Raw genomic sequence first — 15,951 nt, forward strand, 5'->3', positions numbered from 1 at the left:
GTCCTACCCCATGAGGAGGGGCAAGAAGAATTGTAGGGGCTATGAGAAGGAACTCTTGCTCAATAACCTGGGATTGGGGTAATAAGAGGGATCTCAACCCTTCTAAGCCGGGGTTCCTTGGGCCCATGTCCATGTGGGTTTGGTTATTTTTTACTCATCTTCAAAATCTAAGGGGCTCGGACCTTGTAGTCTTGCACATGGGTGGATGGCCTCGGGGTTTGCAACCTATGAACTTTGCTGCCCTTTGCATTCAGCAATATTAAGCAAATGGTTTCGTTATTACTCCACTATAATCCATTGACCAATACTCTTAGCATCTATCTAACGCGTAAACACAAGTAGCCTCCCTCTCTGGTTCTCTCTATCTTTTTCTTTGCTACCAACTTCGTCAAAGTGGTTGACTTGTCTTGATTCTGATCAGCCCACCATTTGGACGGCTCTGATTGGCGAAAGGATGGGCTGATCTCTTGCTTGTCAACACCTACCCCATATAAATGTTCTCTTTCCACACATGGAGAGATAACTAACTTATTTAGGACGTCAACATTTATGTCTTGCTTTCGCCGTGAGTAGCGGTCGTTTGTATTTTAAACACAGTTTGAAAGACCATCCATAATCATTTCCTTCACCTCTTCTCCTAAACATGTTGCTTGTTCGATCACCCTCCAAAAACCAACCCTCTCGGCTGATAAACCTCGTTATTGTCTTGTCTGCTGTATGTATAGTTTATCTACTTGTGTCACTATTCTTCTCATCTTCAAAGCTCTTGCATACATATCCTTCATCTGAAGGTGTTTATGCACCAACCTCTCTTGAGCATATTGTGTTTGGAATTGCTTCTAGCAAGAACTCTTGGCCTAGGAGGAAAGAGCATGTTCGGCTTTGGTGGAAACCTCTTCAAATGAGAGGCTGCGTGTTCCTCGAAAGCCAGCTTCCGCCCAATGAACAAGCGAAAGACGACGGCTTGCTTCCTCCGGTGTGCATCTCTGAGGACACTTCAAGATTTCGTTACACTTACCGGAACGGTCCAAGGTCGGCAATTCGTGTGGCGCATGTTGTTTCTGAGCTTGTGGCGCTCAACCATTCTGGTGTGCGTTGGTATGTCTTCGGGGACGATGACACGGTTTTCTTTCCGGAGAATTTGGTGAAGACACTTTCAAAGTATGATCATGGGCTTTGGTACTACATTGGGACCCAGTCGGAGATTTTAGAGCACAACAGGGTTTTTGGTTTTGGAATGGCTTTTGGTGGTGCAGGTTTTGCTATAAGTTACCCTCTGGCAAAAGTTTTAGCAAAGGTTTTTGACTCTTGTATAGAACGGTATCCACATCTCTATGGAAGTGATTCAAGGGTCTACTCTTGCTTGGCGGAGCTTGGAGTAGGTTTGACACATGAGCCCGGTTTCCATCAGGTATGAATTTGTTCGAGTGTTGTTATTTTTGAGGGATACTACAATTTTTATTAGAAGTTTTTTACAAACTGACGTGGACACTTGATACTCACGTAGACTGTCACTTAAGTTTATAAAGGAGTTGTAGTAAAAGTTTTAGTGCCACAGGCTTGTGGCGCTCAACCATTATTATAATTTAACATTCAATACTCTTTCCGCATTTTTCCTTTCTAATTATGTTTTCATTCTGGTTTGAAAATTGAAGGTGGATATTCGGGGTGATGTGTTTGGTCTGTTAGCTGCACATCCAGTGAGACCCTTGGTATCCCTGCATCACTTGGATCACATAAGCCCAATCTTCCCAAACATGACAACTACTAAAGCTATAGAACATCTATTTGAAGCTGCAAATGTTGATTCCCAGAGGATTCTACAACAAACAATCTGCTATGACAGATGGTTTTCATGGACCATTTCTGTGTCATGGGGTTATGCTGTTCAAATATTCCCAAACCATATATATTTTCCAGATGCTCTCAATGTGCAAGAGACATTCAGGCAGTGGAAAAAGGGAAATGCTTTGTCAGGAGTCTATATGCTTAACACAAGAGAACTCCACCCTGACCCTTGTCGAAGGCCTACCATTTTCTTTCTAGATAGTATATATTCCAATTGGGATGGAATCAGGAGCAATTACAAGCAGTCTTTTGCAAATTGCTCACATGACAAGGCTTCACCAAGGAAACTGCAGGAGATCAGAGTACTCTCACATAAGTTAGACCTTGATATTAAGCAGGTATTGCCAATCTTCAATTACTTGGCAGCAATTCTTTATTTGAATTGCTAACAATCCGAGCAGAAAATGTGAGATGGGGTCCATCTAACCTAATAAGTGGGTGGACTGTCCGAAACTTGTTGGGCAGGTGGCCCTATAAACGCTCTCTCACATTTGTTGTCCGGATTGCTAGGAATCTTACGAGCACTTAGAATGAATGGCATGAAATTATTGTTATTACCAATTTCTGATCCATATTCTCTTTGTATTCATTCAGTTGCAGGCTCCAAGAAGGCACTGCTGTGATGTTTTGCCTTCTGCTGTTGGTGAAGTGATGGAAATTGCAATTAGAGAATGCAAAGAAGAGGAATTAATTCACATCCATGCATGACAGTGTCTGGTTTTTATAGAGAGCTTGGTAGTTGCACAATCGGTTTAGGCTTTAGAGCACTTCTGTCATTGAGAATTCTTCATTGTTGTTGCCTTACTGGGATTTAAGATTATCAGAGGATCCCCCAGCAGAGCAAAACCCAAATATTTCTGATTATGAGAGATCAAAGGATAAATTTGAGAATTGCATTGGAAATATCCCAACTTTGGTTACTCTGAGAAGAATACTTGGTTTTGTTAACATTTCAAGTATTGTAAAGAAACTCATCAAAGGAAATTCTACTTCTATATTCCAATTTTTGGAAATAATCATCCAAATATCGACTAACATTTTTTTTCCCCTTAAAATTTGAAGATTTTCTCATGTTTACCCTCCAAAAAATATTCTTTTTAGTCCCCCCCACCTCTATATTTAGCACATTCTATCAGTCCGAGGCTTTTGTGATGATGTGCATCATGTTTACAATGTCCCCTATTCACTTCATATGCTAAAGTTTATTTTGTCTACGAAAAATTATAAAATTAGCCCCTATAGACTATAGTTTAGAGTTGGTTCAAATCACTCCCAATGCGTTCAATTTTATCTTAAAAAAAAAAAACGCAAATGTTGTGAATGTAAATGATAAACAAATGCAAATGCAAATGTAAGCAAATGCAAATGTTGTAATTAATGGAGGTATGGCCGCAGCATATTGTTAAAAGGCAGTGATCTGATGATATTATGTTGCACTAAAATGTTGAAAAGGAAATGATCTGATGTTTTGGACATATGCATCATGTATATGCTGTTATTATGCATACATTTTAGTCAATGATTCTGTAAGCCTTTGGAGGGAGGTTTATATCATTCAAAGTACAACACTTCTAGCCTGGCAGACTCTGGTAATTTGACCATCTCTGCTCTTCTCATTTAGAATTGTCATGAACTATATAACCAGTACCTGATTGATAGTATATATTAATTGTCTATTTTATTAGGCTGGCCTAGCAGTTATTGTAAGGCCATCCACCTTGTTGACTTACTCTTACTACAAAATTATAATAATAATGTTACAAGCAAGATTTAAGTTCTTTCGGGTAAACAAGCAATCAATTTAATAGTATATATTAATTGTCTATTTTATTAGGCTGGCCTAGCAGTTATTGTAAGGCCATCCACCTTGTTGACTTACTCTTACTACAAAATTATAATAATAATGTTACAAGCAAGATTTAAGTTCTTTCGGGTAAACAAGCAATCAATTTAATAGTTAGAGAATTAAATTGATTTGACTCATTTGGATCTTGAAGTGGATTTGGATGAACTTTCAAAGGGAAAAATGAATATAAATTAGTTCAAGGGTTGGTATAATGGAGATGGTGACGTAGTGAAAGACTAAGGTAACTAACCAAATAACAGCGTCTTTGATTATGTAGGGAGAAGCGTCTTCGTCTTCTACCCAAAAGATAAAAACAAGTCCGCAAGCTAACAGAAAGATAAAACTCCGCAGAATATTTGAGAGAAAATTCTTTGATTTGATAATGATTCAGCATTACAGTTGACGTCTATAAGTCCCAGCCTCATCTTTGTCTTGTTTGAGAAATATCGTTCAAAGTTTATTCATGATGGATAATAAAATTTTAAGAAAATTTCAATAATCTTTTTAGCTTCAAAATCTGAAAGGGAGGCACAGTTTTATTCATGTCGAACTGTTAACAATCATCAATATCACTCATTCTTCTTCCTCTGTTACCTCTGTTCTTCCAAATTTAAACAATGCAGTATTTTGCAGTAGGTGCTGTTCATTTGCTTTTATCTTCATGTTTTCTTTATTTATTCTCCAGCACTGCAGCTCAGGTTTACATAGATCACGTCAACTGTAATGCTGCCAGTAATTATACTTCTGGGAGTGTCTATGAGCAAAATCTTAATAGTACTCTTACATCTCTTGTTGCCAATTCTTCTCTGAGTGGCTTCTATATCACCAGCGTGGGCCAGAATCCTGATGTGGTTTATGGCCTCATACAGTGCAAAGGTGATCTCTCAAGCATTGATTGCCAAACTTGTGCAAATACTGCTGCAACATCTATCAGGCACCATTGTGTTAACCAGAAGGAAGCTTCCTTCCTTATTGATGAGTGTTGGTTTCGGTACTCGAACTGGAAATTTTCCTCTACTGGCGATGGTTTTGTAAGAGTTTGTATTCCTAATCCCAAGGATGCAACTGATGTGCCACTTTTTAATCGTCAGTTGCAAGACTTGGTTGAAAATATTTCATCTCAAGCTGCAGCCAGTCCTTCAAAATTTGCTGTTGGGTTCACTGACTACACAGGGTTTTTGAACATATATGCTACGGTGCAGTGCACCAGGGACTTGGTAGAAGACGGCTGCTTGAATTGCCTGCAAGGGCTTTTCTCTTTCATTAATAAGTGTTGTGATAGAAAAGAAGGAGGTCATCTATTCTCTTTAAGTTGCAACCTCCGCTATGAAATATATCCGTTTTTCTCACAATTACCACCTCGTCAACCTGAAGTATCGTCTTCTCCATCTCCTTCATTGCTTGAGCAGCATGCGACCACCACTGGAACTAGTCAGGCACTTACCTCCTCAGGTAATGTTTGGTGCTCTTTTTAAGCTAACTAAAGCATCATTTCAATCAAGGACGGAGCCAAGAAATTTTTTGGGAGGGGCAAGCCATTTTTTTTTTTTTTTTTTTTTTGGGTTCTTTAGAATTTTTTTATTAAAAAAAAAAATTATTTTCGTTGTTTTTTTATGAAATAAAGATTACTGTAAGCGCAAAAAAAAGTGAGCATTTGGAAGTATGGGCCAAAAAATGGATATTTGAAAATAAGGACCAAAATAAAAAAATTTAATGGGTATGGCCCAAAAAAATTAAGAATAGAGTCAAAAGTTTTTATTGGATATGGCCAAAAAATATAAAAATAGGGCCATTTTTTTTTTGAGGGCCCAAATGACTAAATTCAAAACTTTACTGTACTTTTTTTTTTTTTTTTTTTTTTACTTATAATTTTTTTTTTTAATTTTTTTGGGGGAACCATGGCCTACCCCGGTTCCCCCCTCCCTCCGTCTTTGATTTCAATGCTGGGGTTATGTGTGAGAGAAAATCTCACATCTTAAGCTAGCTTTTGGGGTTGAAAAATGCCAAAGACCAACCCAATATTGATATCAGAGCCCAGGTTCAACCAATAAGTCTCGGCCTAACAGTTTACGGGAGAAACGGGTTGTCTCTGCACTGATCTAGAGCTCGATGTGTGATGGGAGATTGTTGGGTTATCCTATATCGGTTGTTGAAAAAGCAGGTGGGCAGTTTATAAGTGTGAGGAAGAGCCTCAACTCTTGAGCTAGTTTTTTGGGTTGAAAGAGGCTCAAGACCATCCAACATTCAATTATTAAATGTAGTAGTAATATCTTGGGTAGCAATCTCCTGGATCGAGCTAGAGAGAACAATATATCAATTTAACTGTATTCATTGCCTGTGCAGAATGCATGAATAATGAATAAATATTTCATGCTTATGTGTGCAGAAAAGAAGAAAAACTTGGAAGTAGTTGTTTTCGCAGTCATCACTGTAGCTGTTGTGTTGGTTGTGATACTAATAATCTTCAGTTGCTTCTTATGGGGAAGCATCAGAAGAAAAAGAGTTGGTAAATCCGATTTTGTCTTATTGTGTTCAATCAAGTTGCTAACCAGTAAAATTTCAAATGTTTTTGTTCTCATCTTATCAACACCCATATAGATGTAATAAAATTGCCTGCTATATGCTTGTTGTATTTTCAAATAGAAGGTCTTCATGTAGATGGAGATTAGGGCATCGAATCTCTTTCAATGGATCTAAGTATACTTAAGGTTGCAACAGACAATTTCTCTGATGCACATAAACTTGGAGAAGGTGGTTTTGGTCCAGTTTACAAGGTACTCACTAGATTATTATCTCTGATGTATGTTATTCTCCCCCTTCGATTCACTGTCTGTGTAAACCTCTAGGGTAAACTACTTGATGGACGAGAAATAGCTGTCAAAAGGCTATCAAGGAGCTCAGCGCAAGGTCTAGAAGAACTTAGAACAGAAGTACTGTTGGTTGCAAAATTGTTGCATCGTAACCCGATAAGGCTTTTGGGCTTCTGCTTAGAAGAAGAAGAGAAGCTACTTGTCTATGAATACCTACCTAACGGGAGCTTGGACAAATTTTTGTTTGGTATGAATGATTTCATATATGTATATTTCTTGTTATTTTGACTAACTTAATACTCTGCGGATATCTGATCATCAAATTGTTTCCACAACAATAAAATGATTTAGTTACACAATATTAGTCTGACAGAACTGGGCTGTCATAAGTATTGGTTACTATTTTGTGGAGGAAACTTTTATTCGAAGGAAATTCTCCTCATGCTTAGTAGTTCGTGTCTTCCGGCCTTAATTGGTTTGTTTGTCTTTTGGTGAACTTAATTTCCATTTTTACATTCATAATAGTCTATTGATATCAAGCATGGATGATGCAGATCAGAGCCAAAGATTTTATTTGGAATGGGAAAGGAGGTCCAAAATAATTGTTGGAATCGCTCGAGGACTACTTTATTTGCATGAAGACTCTCAACTCAAGATTATTCATAGGGATTTGAAAGCCAGTAACATCTTGTTAGATGAGTGCATGAATCCCAAAATTTCTAATTTTGGTTTGGCTAGACTAATCGGGGGAAGCCACACTCATGCCAACACAAATCGAATTGCTGGTACTCAGTAAGTCTAGAACTTTCAAAGTCAACAGTTTTCATTCTTAATATAAGGAAACATCTGGTAATATAAGATAAAGGATTAGTCTAGTGCGAATGCTCGTGTATGTGTTGGTGCTGACAATTTCTTACACGATATGTGAATCTGCCACAAATCCAACAAGAAATTAGTGGGTTAGGATTGAAGAGTCTGACCGGTTTAATTAAATAGATCGAATTAGGTTTGACCTATGTAGTCTTATACATATGTCTTGACATGATCCGTATTCGACATGCAACATTTAGGATTGACAAATTTTGACATGACCCATGAACTTGACACGAACCCAACATAAAATAGCGAGTTAGAGTTGAAGGATCTGGCATGTTTAATTAAATAGGTTAGGTTAAGGTTAACCTATATAGTCTTATACTCATGTCTTGACATGACTCAAATTAACCGACACACTAGCACGAATTGTCACCCCTAGTTATGTGATTGTTATAGGTTCGTGCTTTTGTTGAAGACTTACAAATGTTTTCTTGTTTGTTGATGTCACGAAGCGGATATATGGCACCAGAGTACGCTTCCCATGGGCAGTTCTCGGCAAAATCTGATGTCTATAGTTTTGGTATCTTACTTTTAGAAATTGTGGCAGGTCGAAAAAACTTTAGTTTCTGCAATATAATGAATCTGCAAAGCTATGTAAGCATGTTTTCAGAGTATTCTCTTCTTTGTATAATTTATATGATTAGAAGCTCAATATTGATTCAAATTTTATGATTCAACTTATCGCAGTCATGGCAACAATGGGCCAATGGAACAACTTTGGAGCTGATCGATCCATACTTAGGTGATTAGTGGCCAAGAAGTGAAGTTTTGAGGTGCATCCACATTGGTTTACTATGTGTCCAAAAAACCACTGCCGATAGACCTACAATGTCAGAGGTTGTAATGATGCTAAATTGTCAAACCATACCCTCCCGAGCACCATCACGACCGGCATTTTTTGTCACTGCAGAAAATACTGAATCAGGATTGATGATAGGAGTTTCGGATCATTACCAAAATCTCTGATTTGGATCCTCATTGGTTGTCAAATGTGAGGAACTATTGTTTAAGACTGGTGTACTATATGTTAGTTCTTGTGTTGGCTTAATTCAGTTCCAAAATGCAGATGCTACTGTTTACGGACTCAAACACTAATATAGAATGTTCAGAATCCAATCTCCACCGTTTATAATGTAGATTCATGTGTTATGAACGTCCATGCAAAATTTCAGCTCAATCGGACCACAAACGCCCATCGTTCTGAGTTGTTGATTAAGACTGGATAGGCCGGGTCCGGACCGCAATTCCCGGGGTCCGGACCTAATTTCCAGAAACTAAAATCTTGCTCCGCAAAGCCGTGTCCGGACCGCCCAGTAACATGTCCGGACACCCTTTAAGTTTTAGGTAAAAAAACGTGATTTTAAGTGGGTTAGGTCTAGGGTTTTGTTGGGGGTATATATACATTATTATAGAAGAGAGAAGTACGAATTTTCACCCCCAGAGAGTTCGTCGGAGGCTGTGCTAAGAGAGATCATATGTGGTGAGCGTTAAATTGAATCTCTTAGAGTTTTAGTTATTCCTTTGATAAATCTACGGTTGAGAAGTCTATCGAAAGGGTCCGGTAAAGGAGAATCACGTTGAAGAAGATTGTGAGCAAGGAAACGAGTTGTAAGCTTGTCGATCTTATAGAGCCAAAGTCTTGCAAAGGGTTGTAAGTGTTCTTAGTGTCTGTAATCTCTAGATAATCTTTTGATAGTGATTTCCTGGGTTTGGCTGCCCCGGAGAGGTTTTACTTTTAGATCGGTTTCTAAAAGGTTTCCTCTTCGTAACCAAAATATCTGTGTCTGCCTATTTATTGCTTTATATATTTTGGGTGATTGAATTGTTTATTGCATCATAATATTAATTCCGCATAAATTGTGATAAACAAGTTTTTGGAGTCGGTTAAGCGTTTTTCACTATATATTGCTATGATTGAACCTGTTGGGTTTTGTGATACCTTGAGGAGAAGATTCAATCATGTGTTTGTGTGTTTATTTGATTTGGTGTGATATGCTGATGTGTCCAGTCCTAATTGTAGGATACAAAAGACTTGGTTTGTGTCAAGTCATTATAGAAATTATTCTTTTAGTGTATAATAATATTATCATTCAAAACGTTTGGAACAATGCTTTTGCTCGACCTTTAGACCATAATGTATATATGCTTTTATACTAAAGCTATATTTACATTCACAGACAAATTATTTTGTTGCATAATATATAATTGTTGTATACATATTATCTTAACTAATTATATTGGCATGTTAACTTAGATAAGCATCCTCCATTCGAGTAATGCTAGAAGTCATTCTTGTGTCAATTCAAGAATGATATGGTTATTAAAATTACCATTGGACTTGTAATTGATCACTATTGGATTTTGATCAAATAATAATTTTAAAAACGATCTCATTTTTGAAAGGACACAAGAGAGGCTTCTAGAATTACTCTCTCCATCCCCTTCACCTCGCGTGTGGCTCTCGTGCATGTTTGAGGGTCCGTTTTGGATTGCGGTTTCAGTAAGTGCAATTTTAAAAATTGTATTTTTGAAATCGCTACTTTTTAAAATTGTAAATGCGTTTGGTAATTAAAAAGTATTTTTTTATCAAATATTTGTTATGCGAAATCGTGATTTTGGTTTAAATTCACACACTTTCAAATAAGCACCCTTAGTCTGCTTATAAAAATCGCATATATATATTTTTTTCTTTCTATTTTTAAATTAAGTGTTTTTTAAATCGCAATACCAAATGCCTTACGTTTTGCGATATATTTTAAAAATACAAATTATTCTTGCAAAATCGCAATTCCAAACAAACTCTCAAACTTGTCCAAAGTTGTGTTTGGCCTCACATGCTTACGTACCCTTATACGCTTATACCTTTCTTATATATATATATATATATATATATATATATTGACCTTTCAACTTACCCAAAATGGTGGAAATTAATTAATTAATATATCAATGACCGTTGAATCAGTATCGATCCATGACTTGACGTTTTTATCCTACGGCAAAATAAAAGACTTGGAGTCTTTTTGGTATGTGATTTTCTAGATTAAAAGTTCAATTTTAAATAAAATTTGAAAAGTATATGGTTTGAAAGTGTACTTTTAAAAATTGCAGTTTGAAAGTGTAGAAAAATTTGTGTTTTCAAATTACACATAAGGAATGCGTTTTTAAAAAATGAATGATTTTAAAGGTCAAATTATGATTTTATTAAACGCTTAACTGTGTTTTCAAATCACGTGTTTCAAAATCACTATTTTTTAAATTGCACGTTTTGAAACCACAAATCAAATGAACACTACATCACTTTTGCATTGAGAGTTCTCCTTAAGAAAAAAAAAATAAAAAAATAAAAGAGTCATCGATTCTTAATATTAAGAATTGTATTCAATGACAACGATCTATATGAATTATTATTTTCAATTGTACTTTTTATTTGTAATACTCATATGATCATAAGCATATAGTTGATTCATTAATGAGTCCCAGGCTTTTGACCATGTATTAGTTATAAGTTATGGTATTGTTGTTACTGTACACAACAATGATGAGTATAACTACTTTGCCATCTGGTATTTTAATATGAGCCACTAATTTCAATTGTTGTGATGATGTGAATTATTTAATTTTGCGTTCAAGGGTGTTATATTAATCAATGATTATTGTAATTATTATTCGATGTGAGAATTAGCCACTCATTCTTACCCTTGTATGATCCAATAAGAATGAGTTTTAGGAACCTTATTAGCTTGTTGATCATGTGGGTTCGTTTACTCATCAAGCTTTCTTGTAGGTTAGTTGACCATAAACGTACGTAACCTGCTCGATTAAATGCCAGAAAGGTGGAAAGCAAAAATTTCTATTTCCTTGAAACTGATGAAATTATATTGCCCTTGAAGCTTTTGTAGAGCTGGTAAATGCTCTGGGCAGAAAGGCATCTCAAACAAGATCTATATGCCGTATTGCTGTACATAATATGTTTCCAGAAAGGCATTTCAATTTTGGTCAATAACTCTGTAAAGTCAGAGTCTTATTCTCATACAATTTTGATATTGATTTACATTCAAACTATAGCACTTCTTGGAAGGCAGATTCTGGTATTTTGACCATGGTGTTTTCTTTTAGAATAGCCATTAAGCTTTACATATTTATAACAAACAAGGCCGACCCAACAGTGATTTTAAGGCTGTCTCTAGCAGAGGGGACTGATTCCTAGTCTTTGCTTTAAATATTAAACTGGTTGCTTGTTTTACCCGAATGAACTTAAATATTTCTAGTAACATTATATTATAATTTGTTGTAAGAGTATTGTCTACGGTTGAATGACGGGTCATTTGGGTTGGAACTTGCCAGAGAAGTAGATACTATAAGTCCTAGCCTCATCTTTGTATTTTTGAGAAATATCGTTCTAACTTTATTCATGATGGATCATAAACTTTTAAGAGAAGTTCAATAATCTTTTTGGCTTCAAAATCTGATAGGGAGGCACCGTTTTATTCATGTCAAACTGTTAACAATCATCAATATCACTCATTCTTCTTCCTCTGTTACCTCTGTTCTTCCAAATTTAAACAATGCAGTATTTTGCAGTAGATGCTGTTCATTTGCTTTTATCTTCATGTTTTCTTTATTTATTCTCCAGCAGTGCAGCTCAGGTTTACGTAGACGTCAACTGTAATGCTGCCAGCAATTATACTTCTGGGAGTGTCTATGACCAGAATCTTAATAATACTCTTACATCTCTTGTTGCCAATTCTTCTCTAAGTGGCTTCTATATCACCAGCGTGGGCCAGAATCCTGATGTGGTTTATGGCCTCATACAGTGCATACCAGAGCTCTCTAACAAGGATTGCCAAACTTGTGCAAATACTGCAGCAACAGAGATCAGGCGCCGCTGTTTTACCCAGAAGGAAGCTTCCATACTTACTAATAATTGCTCCTTACAGTACTCAGACTGGAGTTTCTTCACGACTGTCAATGGTGCTGTAAGATTTAGTTTTAATAATACGGATGATGCAGCTGACACGGTCCTTTTCAATCGTCAGTTGGGAAACTTGGTGAAAAATATCTCATCTGATGCTGCAGCCAGTCCTTCGAAATTTGCTGTTGGGATCACTGGCTACACAGATTTTGTCGATATATATGCTAGGGTGCAGTGCTCTAGGGAATTAGCAGAAAACAGTTGCTTGACTTGCCTGCAAGGGCTTATCAGTTATATTCCTACGTGCTGTGATAAAAAAGTAGGAGGTCGTATACTCTCTCTGAGTTGCAATCTCCGTTATGAGACATATTTATTCTTTCTCCCTCCATTACCACCTCCTCCACCATCTCCATCATTGCCAGAGCAGAATGAAACTACAGATGGAACTGCTAAGACATCTAATCATGCTGGTAATTAATATCTCCTGGAGATTTCCTATTCGATTATCTTCATGATTGAGAGAAAACCATAAGTTAATAATTGTGTTAATAATTATATTGATTTAAGTTTTTCGTTGGACAAATGATGAATAACTAACTATTTCATGCTTATGTGTGCAGGAGAGAAGAACTCAGAAATTGTTGTTTTAGTGGTCATACCAGTAGCTATTTTGTTGGTTGTCATAACTATAATCTGCGGTTGCTTCATATGGAGAAGCACCAGAAGTAAAAGAGTTGGTAAATCATATTATATCTCTTATAGCATTCAATCAAGTTGTTGTATTTGGATTTCTCTGTTCTCATCTTATCAACAACCTAGAGGGATGTAATAAAAATTCCTGCCCAATGACCATACATTTCTTGTATGCCTTAGAGAGACTAGTTTCTAAATTAAGCTTTCTCAAGCCTCAAATAACTTTATGCTAAATCTCAAGGGTTTGGCTCAGTGGTTTAAAGGAGTAGAGACTGGGACTCTGAGAGCTCCTCATGGTCTTAGGTTTGAAACCCTCTGGGTGCAAACTCCCCCTTGGGGCCACACCCCCTGGTGAAAAGCCAGTGATTGACTCTGATTTGTGTTGGAAAACTTTCGTGAGTGCTATGTGTTCATAAAAAAACTTTCTGCTAGCTGAATTTCATATTTTTATTATACTGTCAAATAGAGGGTGTTCATGAAGATGGAGATAAGAGAAGGGAATCGCTTTCGATGAGTCTAAGTATGCTTAGGGATGCAACAAGAAATTTCTCTGAGGCATGTAAACTTGGACAAGGTGGTTTTGGTTCAGTTTACAAGGTACTCCTTAGTTATCTATGATGCATGCTATTTTTTTTCCCATTCCTGTGTTGTATCTTGACTGCACTATCTCTATAAACCTCAGGGTAAATTCTTTGATGGACGAGAAATAGCTGTTAAAAGGCTATCAAGGAGCTCAGGGCAAGGTTTAGAAGAACTTAAAACAGAAGTAGGGTTGGTTGCAAAGTTGTTGCATCGGAACCTGATAAGGCTTTTGGGCTTCTGCTTAGAAGATGAAGAGAAACTTCTTGTCTATGAATACCTACCTAACGGGAGCTTGGACAAAATTTTGTTTGGTATGAGTCATCTCATATATTTCTTGTTATCTTGCTCTATTCTATGACAAACTTAAAAATATATATATAATGGCCTCACAAAATTAGTACAGAAGGAACTGGGCTGTCATAAGCATTGCTTAATATTTTGCAGAGGAAATTTCTAGCCCAAGGAAGTTCTCCTTATCAATTGGTTTTCTTTTTGCAATTAATAGTTCATGTCTTAAGGTCCTTGATTTCTTTAACCTTGGTACTTTATTTTTAGCATTGAAAATAATAATCTACTGATATGAAGCTTGGATGATGCAGATCATAATAGACGGTTCTGGTTGGAATGGGAAAGACGGCACAAAATAATTATTGGAATTGCTCGAGGACTTTTTTACCTACATGAAGATTCTCAGTTGATGATTATTCATAGGGATTTGAAAGCCAGTAACATACTGTTGGATGAGTACATGAATCCCAAAATTTCTGATTTTGGTTTGGCTAGACTATTCTGTGGACGCCAAACTCAAGGCAATACAAATAGGATCGCTGGTACTCAGTAAGTCTAAAAATTTCAATCTGGACAGTTCTCATTCATAGTAAGTCTGAATTAGTCCTAGGTACATTGGATTTTGATCCCTGTTAAATTCAAGTAGCCTAAGAGAAGGGGTTATGGGGCTCATTTACCCTAAGCAGATAGGTCCCGAGTCCTAGGCTGTCCCGGATAGATATCCTCCACAGCTTTCTATGTTACGCTGCCTGAATTTTAAAAGGAGATTCTCATCTTGATGAGTTCTTGTATGAATGCTAGTGTATGTGTGATGTTTGTGTTATGTAATTTTAGTAGGTTCTTGCCTTTGTAGAAGACTTACAAATCATTTATTGTTTGTTGATGGCAATGAAGGGGATACATGGCACCTGAGTATGTGAGGAATGGGCACTATTCAGATAAATCTGACGTCTATAGCTTTGGTGTCTTGGTTTTAGAAATTGTGGCAGGTCGAAAAAGCTCTAGTTTTCGCAATCCAATGAATCTACAAAGTTATGTAAGTATGTTGTCATAGAATTCTCTTCTGCATCAAATTTATAATAAGCTACTCAAGATTGAATTGTATGATTCAACTTGTCACAGGCATGGCAAAACTGGGCTAATGGAAAAGCTTTGAAGCTGATGGATCCAATCTTGGGAGATCAGTGGCCAAGAAATGAAGTTTTGAAATGCATCCACATTGGGTTACTATGTGTTCAAGAATCTGCTGCTGAGAGACCTACAATGTCAGAGATTGTCGTGATGCTTAGTAGTTATACTGCAACTTCCCCAGCACCATCACCACCAGCATTTTTTGTGACTATGGAAAATCCTGAAGCAGGATTGATGACAGAAAATCCTGGAGCATCATCTCAATATGCTGAATCTAAACCAGATTCATTACAACAGTCTCTGAATGGGGTTACAATTACTGATTTGGATCCTCGCTAGTAGGGTCGAAACCAGGATTTGAGTTGAGGGGGGACAAAAAAAAAAAAAAAAAAAAAAAAAGATCTTTTAGGGTAAAAAGTTAATTTTAAGGGGACGAATTCATAAAAGAACATACAATTTTAAAAATTCTGGGGGGACTACTATCCCCAAGGCCAAGAGTAGTTCCGCCCTAATTGTTAACGATTGAAATGTAAGGAACCACTGTTAGAGACTTTTGTACTGTTGCTATATATGATTGAAATTGTTGGAGCTGGCCTAGTCTTTCTCCAACTCTATAAAAAATGAGTGTTGCACTACAATTTACTGATGCTTTAGTTTTCTTGGATAATCAATATAAGATTCCAAATTATCACAAATATCTCACATGATGACTTGAATCCTAAACTTTTTTAGAATATAGGTTAAGTACTTTTTTGATATATGTGGTAAGGCTCATTATCAAATTACTACCTAGATCTTAAAAAATATCGTAAATGATACTTATCTTCACCCTAAAAATAGGGATGGTCCTTTCCTGCATGTTTCATTTATAATTTTAACGATGATCGCAGTCAAAGCCCTTTAAAACACAACACCTCTCTCGTATGGCTTATTAATATTAAATAAAATTTTAAAATTGTAAA

General features: G+C 36.6%; 2 protein-coding genes and 1 pseudogene across 2 annotated transcripts; all 3 read left to right on the forward strand.

Annotated features, from left to right (window-relative positions):
- The first annotated feature begins 18 nt into the window (after positions 1-18).
- Positions 19-2,859, forward strand: LOC132181327 (ERV-F (C)1 provirus ancestral Env polyprotein, putative (DUF604)). The gene is made up of 3 exons (XM_059594501.2): positions 19-1,411; positions 1,656-2,186; positions 2,443-2,859. Exons 1-3 carry the CDS (start codon positions 644-646, stop codon positions 2,554-2,556), a joined length of 1,413 nt encoding a protein of 470 aa, XP_059450484.2. The 5' UTR covers positions 19-643; the 3' UTR covers positions 2,557-2,859.
- Positions 2,860-4,311: 1,452 nt separating this feature from the next.
- On the forward strand, positions 4,312-8,438 carry LOC132181590 (cysteine-rich receptor-like protein kinase 8; annotated as a pseudogene).
- Positions 8,439-11,948: 3,510 nt separating this feature from the next.
- On the forward strand, positions 11,949-15,328 carry LOC132181591 (cysteine-rich receptor-like protein kinase 15). Its single transcript, XM_059594840.2, has 7 exons — positions 11,949-12,765; positions 12,916-13,032; positions 13,455-13,585; positions 13,671-13,881; positions 14,170-14,407; positions 14,753-14,894; positions 14,981-15,328. Exons 1-7 carry the CDS (start codon positions 11,949-11,951, stop codon positions 15,326-15,328), a joined length of 2,004 nt encoding a protein of 667 aa, XP_059450823.2.
- Positions 15,329-15,951: the final 623 nt, after the last annotated feature.

The sequence above is a fragment of the Corylus avellana genome, chromosome 5 (genome assembly GCF_965113065.1).
Source record: "Corylus avellana chromosome 5, dhCorAvel1.hap1.2, whole genome shotgun sequence".
NCBI lineage: Eukaryota > Viridiplantae > Streptophyta > Magnoliopsida > Fagales > Betulaceae > Corylus > Corylus avellana.